Source organism: Neolamprologus multifasciatus, chromosome 16 (genome assembly GCF_963576455.1).
Source record: "Neolamprologus multifasciatus chromosome 16, fNeoMul1.2, whole genome shotgun sequence".
Taxonomy (NCBI): domain Eukaryota; kingdom Metazoa; phylum Chordata; class Actinopteri; order Cichliformes; family Cichlidae; genus Neolamprologus; species Neolamprologus multifasciatus.
Window position 1 is genome coordinate 11581878 of NC_140454.1, and position 6578 is coordinate 11588455.

General features: G+C 38.7%; 1 protein-coding gene across 3 annotated transcripts in view; it reads left to right on the top strand.

Moving 5' to 3' along the window:
- Positions 1-5361, top strand: part of LOC146500345 (CD209 antigen-like protein A) — a 231089-nt gene extending 225728 nt beyond the window's left edge. Inside the window, exons 5-6 of one of the 3 annotated variants that reach the window (XM_085135256.1) lie at positions 2880-2983; positions 3363-5354. In XM_085135256.1, coding sequence (XP_084991382.1) covers positions 2880-2983; positions 3363-3516 — 258 coding nt within the window. In that variant the 3' untranslated portion in view covers positions 3517-5354. Of the gene's footprint in view, positions 1-2879; positions 3313-3362 lie in introns of those variants that run through there. The other 2 variants (XM_085135259.1, XM_085135257.1) reach the window with 2 other exon arrangements.
- Positions 5362-6578: the final 1217 nt, after the last annotated feature.

Consider the following 6578-nt stretch of genomic DNA (forward strand, 5'->3'; position numbering starts at 1 on the left):
CCCTGCCTGAAGGGCTACCAGGGATTCTGAAATTTTGCGAGCCCTGATGTGCCTGTTCATCTTATGATGCCTGACAGGAGCTTCCACGTGGTGCTGAGGCAGGTTATTGGTCGGTAGTTGGAGGGGACCGGTCCCTTCTGGGGGTCCTTGAGGATCAGAACTGTCCGGCCTTCGGTTATCCATTCCGGGTGTCTCTCGTCAACTAGCAGCTGGTTCATTTGTGCTGCCAGGCGCTCATGGAGTGCAGTCAGCTTCTTCAGCCAGTAGGGGTGAACCATGTCAGGGCCTGGTGCTGTCCAACTCTTCATACTGGAGACCCTTTCTTGGATATCTGCCACTGTGATGGTTACTGGACCCTGTTTGGGGAGGTCGCTGTGGTCTGTCCTCAGATCCACTAGCCACTGAGCATTGCCGTTATGGGTTGCGTCCTTCTCCCATATGCTCTTCCAGTATTGCTCCGTCTCCAGCCTTGGTGGTGCTGTTCTCATATTGTTCCCCTGCCACTGAGAGTACACCTTGGCTGGTTCCGTGGAGAACAGCTGGTTTATTCTCCTGCCTTCTATCTCTCTGGTGTACCTCCTCAAGCGGCTGGCCAAGGCTGTGAGTCGTTGCTTGGCAGTTTCCAAGGCCTCAGGTATGGACAGCTTCCTGTACTTCTTAGGCACCTTCCTCATCGCGCCTTTGTGCATCTCCGATAGTTGGCTAACCTCCCTCCGTGCTACCTTGATCTTAGCCTCTAGCCTCCTTCTCCATGGAGGGTACTGCCCCTTGTGGCTGTTCAACTTGTAGCCAAGCATCTCACTGATCACTGCTGCCATATTGTAGATCAGCTTGTTAGTGTCGGTAATCGTGGCTGTAGGTATCATCCGTAGTGCTGCATTAACATCATCTAGCAGACCTTGTGAGGGTACTTCACGTAATCTTGGTAACCGGCTACGGGGGGTCCAGGTTTCAAGCTTGGCAATGATCCTATCTTTCAGGTCAATTCCTCTCGCAATTAACGATCCTTCTCCTATCGCACTTGGGGCTTGGTACCCAATCTCGGGTGGGGGTGATGATATCTCCCCCCTGACCTGGCGTCCTGGCATTTTTTTTTAATGTTGTACCTCATCAATCTCTAGCTGTGAGAGCAGTCCCTTCTTTCGAATGTTGGAACACTGAGCTACTAGTTGTTTCGCCGTCATTGTGGATGTTGGGTATCGAAGAATCCATAGGTCCCTCATCCTATTCATGTAGCCCCTTCCGCCAGGGTTACTTGCGTAGTAGCATTCCAACAACGCCCTGTTTTCATCTCTTGCCCAATAAATCACACAGCAATAGTACATCGAAGACACTGAAGTGGCACATGACCCAGGTAGCTACCACAACTAAAACAAGGTAGTTGCAATAGACTAACAAAGAATTTACTTCCAGATGTTTCTTTAGGTTGAAGGTGGAGTCTTTTGACGCTGAGAGCAGTTTAGTTGCTGGCAAACAGGGTTTGCATTGCACGGTCAGATTTCGCCCATCTCTTTCTTCTTTAAATATGAATGTGTGTCAGAATTTCCAAGTGAGAAATGCATTCCAGCCTGTGCACTGCTGGCTCTGTTGTGCTGGCTCCGGGTCCACCGTGTAATGCCACCAACATTAACAGGACGATTGCATTATGGTCTCTTATTGCATGTTTTGTTTGGGTTTCCAGCAATGTGCAGAATTGCCAAAATTAGAGAGAAGATAGAGAGAGGATAGCCTAACATATGAAAGAGGAAAAGACCGCCGTGTAATACATTTATTTCAACAAAGTAACTGTATTCTAATTGGCGCTTTTTTAAATGGTAACTGTAAAGGAATACAGTTACTCATATTTTAAATACGGAACGTGTGTACATGTATTCCATTACTGCCTAACACTGAACATCAACAAACACTTTGAAGAGTCCATTGACATAATACATTAGCACTGATGACCACTCTTGCTTGGGTTTTGATTTTGATGGCCGTGACTTCTTCAATTCAGTTCAGTTCACTTTAATTCAGTTCACTTTAATTCAATTGCTGTCATGACCCTGGGTCATTAAACCCAGCATTTTGTGATTAATATTGGTGTCATCTTATGTTTCGGGTTAATTCTTGTTTTCTTAGTTCCTAGGGTTTTGGTTCTTGTGTTTAGTGTTCTGTTATCTGTACCTGTGTCCTCTCCCGGTGTTCTGTTCGTGTCTCTGAGTTTGTGTTTGTAAAACAGTCTATGAAATCTCGTTATGCCCATTAGTTTTAGCTGGGTCCACCCTGCGTGTCATTTCCTCATTACCTGATGTGTATTTATAGTGTGTTCGCCTCTGCTCGACGTCGCTCAGTCTGTATTATTCTGTGTATCTCTGCGCTACATTCTCCGTGCTGTTTTCCCGTATTTTGTATGATTTTAGGTTTGTTCACTAGTTTTCCCTAGTTTAGTTTTTTAGTTTTATCCTCACTTCAGTTCATTATCGTTCACTGTAAATAAACTCACTCGCATCACCGCTGTTGTCTGCAACTTGGGTCCTCCTTCACTACATCACACAACTGCTGCCCCAGCCGTGACAATTACATTTTATTTATATAGCACCAAATCACAACAACAGTTGCCTCAAAGCGCTTTATATTGTACTACAATAATACAGATGAAACAGAGATAACCCCAACAATTATAACTAATATTTTCTTAATATATGAGCTTTTAAGAAAATTTATATTTAGAGCTGAGGAAGAATGTTGCAAGAAACATGTAGCGAGAAAACTCAAAGTTTTAATTATTGCTGGTTTGGCATTTTTAAAAGAGATGCTTGATAAAATTGGAATAAACTATATAGGCTAAAATTGTGGTTCAAGACTAAAATAGCATGTTTTTTCTTCATGTTAAACAGACCTTCCTCTCTGCGATCACCAATGAAAACACTTGGATTGGTTTGAATGACAAAGAACAGGAGGGAACATGGAAATGGGTAGATGGAACTCCACTAAATCTGACGTAAGTCTTCACTTTGGTTAAGTTATTACTTTCAGTAAATTTAATCTATTTGATAACCTACACATCAGTGCCTCATTGGTGAGTCAACATATTAGTGGGTTGAGCCAAACTACGAGGCCAAATGCTTAAAGCTAAATGATGACTTGTTTTGGCAACCTTAGTCAAAACAAGATATTATATCACACCTGATGTCCTGCTGGGTTTGTCTGCCTGTATACTTTGTAAAGACCTGTTTAACAAATGCTATGTCCTTAAAAGAAAATTTTTGTCATCTCCATCATTATATGAAATTTTCCTATGAAACTCTCTATACCCACACCAAACATCTGAATTTAAACTTGATAAAAATAAGCTGATGTTATTGTTACTGGCTTGGTAGGTACTGGGCAGAAGCTCAACCTGATGATGGTGGTGGAAAAGAAGACTGTGTACATGTCAGAAACGATGAGAAAAAGTCCTGGAATGATCTTTCCTGTTCAACTTCTCTGAAGTGGATATGTGAAAAAACACCAAACCACTGTACAGTTTCTTAAAGATCATCTATTCATAAATGATTTTGTGTTTAAGCTTTGATTATAAATCTATATTTTAATTTCGGTTAGTTGTATTCTGTAATGATGAGGTATTTTGTTGTAGCTGATGTGCATTTTTCCTTTCAGTGGAGACTGTCAGAGGAATATCATTATACAAAACATGCAGAGCTAAATATAGGTGGTTATGTTTTCTGTTTATTTTTGTATTTTTATTACAGCTTTGCAGTTCTGAGTTTTGTATTTATTAAAAGAAATCCTGTTTTGATTTCATTGTTATGTCAGTAAATTATTTTATTTTGACACTATTATTGAGTCTTTAAATATTTTTTTTTTTACTTTATTCTTTCAGTTGTGTCACATTTGTTTCAAATATTGATTTTTATTAGGTAGTTTGAGAGGTAGTTTTATTTCCTGCAGTTTTTCTCTGTTCCTTTCTCCATTTGATTTCTGTGTTATTGAGTGTTTATATTCATGCCTGTGTTACTTCTCATTTGCATGTTTCCTCTTTTCCATTTGCGTCCTGTATTAGTTTTACTTCTTGATTCTGTTTTCACCTGATTTTAAGACTGTTCCCATCTGTGTTACTTTCACCAGTGTTTTGTTTCCCTCCTGTTTGTCACTCCCCAGATCAGCCATCAGTGCATACATAGTCCTGGCAGTCTTGGTTGAATAGTCCAAAAAGTTAACTTGTGCCTCCTTTTTAAAAAATTATTGTTCCTTGACATTAGTGGAAACTGTCATGTGGTCAAGGAAAGATGCAAAGGAGTATGTGTCACATATAGATATCTTATATCTGGCCCTTCCATTGATCTATCTACTATCTACTATCTACTGTTTGTAGTTAAAATATGTGGTGGTATGTATAGTGGAGTGATGAAACCAAATTTAATTCAGGGGAGAGCTACAACAGTGAATGTCTACAGCTATCTGTAAAACATGGTGGAGGCTTTGTCATGAATTGGGGCTACACTTCAGCCAGTGGTGTTGGGGAATTTGTCAACACTGAGGGAAGTGTGAGCATGGTAAAGTGCCGTCACATTTCTGTCCACCAGGTAATGCCATTTGGAAAGCATTTGACTGGCAACAAGTTATTTTTTGACAGTGATCCCAAACACACTGTTATTGTAGTAACAGCATGCCATATCAGTCATGATTAGCCTCTCAGAGCACAATACAGTGTGGGATCATCGTTACAGGCAATAGGAAAATCCTTCAAGTAATCTAAACTATTCCTGAAGACTACTTAAATAAATTACATGAAAGTTTAAGAGAGTTTAGGCTGTTTAAAGAGCAATCATTGCCACACTAAATGTTACTTTTCAACATCATTAAAATCAGTCATATTTTGGTTTTGCTTTACATGGTGTATTACTATGTATGTTTGGACTTGTTTCAGTTAATTAACAGATTTTCCATTTTCCTTTCAAAATTTAAAGAAATGTGAGGTCACCCAAGATTTTTGCACAATACTATATGTATGTGTTTATAGTTTAGAATACTTTGATAATCAATCATTTTTTAAAATTTCGGAAAATATTTTAGCATTATCTTGCATCACTTCTGTGCTGGAACCTTAATGTCATTTTACACACGCATTAGACCAACACAGCGCACTTCTTAAGTTGAAAGACAAAAAAAGAATCCGCAGCAAACCTTTGCTCTTGTAAGGTCTTTACCTTACAATATAAAGGGCCTTGAGGAGATTGTTACTGTGATTTGGCAGTGTATAATTAAAACTGAATTAATCTGATGTTTAGCTCTTACAAAGTTTGAAAAACCACTGGTATAACCAGTATAATAAAATTGATTTAATAAATGGATTTTCTTCCATTTTCTTTTGTTTGTGTGTAAGAATTACAATGAAAAACTGCCAAATGGCAACAGCAATAGACCGCCAGCTCCATAATATTTAGATATTAAAAAATTTTACTGGAAAAATATTTTTTTGCAAAATATGCTAAAAATACCATAACACCACAAGCTAGTAATTACTGTAAAATCGTGGTTTTTGTCTAAATAATCTATTTTGGTCATTTGTACCATCATACCTTAATTTTTACAAGATAGCAAACATACTGTTTAATAATTTCGATTTCAAGGTAAACCAGATCTGGTTTACCATATCTGGTTTACCACTGCGCAAAGTAAGGAAGTAAAAGTTTCTTTATATAGCACTTTTCACAGACAGATGTCACAAAGTGCTTAACAAGAGAGGCAACAAAAAAACAATACAATCATAAAGAAAGATCGGTCCCCTCGAGTTCTAAAATGAGTGTGGGGGACAGCTAAAAGATTTTGATTTGATGACTTCAGGCTACGAGAAGGGGTATGCATACAAGTCAGATAAGCAATATAGGGAGTAGCCTGTCCCTGTAGTGCTCTAAAGGTTAAAACTAGAATTTTAAAATGGAACCTAAATCTGATTGGTAGCCAGTGTAGCGACTTTAAAATGGGACTTAAATATGAGCTCCTTTGTTTGAGTGAGTCAGTAGTCTCTCTGCAGAGTTTTGAACAACCAGTAGACGAGCTAGCCTTTTCTTGTTTAGACAGGTAAACAGACTATTACAATAGTGGAGTCTTGTAGAGACAAAAACATGGATTATCATCTCAAGTTCAGTTGTTGACACCATAGATCTAAGTTTTGAGATGTTCCTCGAATGAAAAAAGCAGGTTCTTAGTAAGAAGAAGAACTTCTTACTATCTGATTTAAGTTTCACTCCAGAAAAAAAGCTTCATCAAAAAATAACACCTAGATTTGTGAGGTTACACTTCTGTGAGGAACCTAAATCACCCAGTCGCTGTTTAATATTGGACATTGCACTGTGTGGTGGCAGATTTCTTTTCTGATGTATTAATCACATATTTTAATCATATCACTTTAGTAATAGTAATACCACTTTCTCAACTTAGTATAGCAAGATCACTCCTGAGACTAGTTGTATGCATGCATGTAGAATCTTATTACAAGTGGGCCTCTGCTATTTTCACTGCTAAAGGAACAAATGGAATGAAAACCATAAAATAACAAAAGCTTCTTCTGATGCGAAAAAGCATGTGGTACT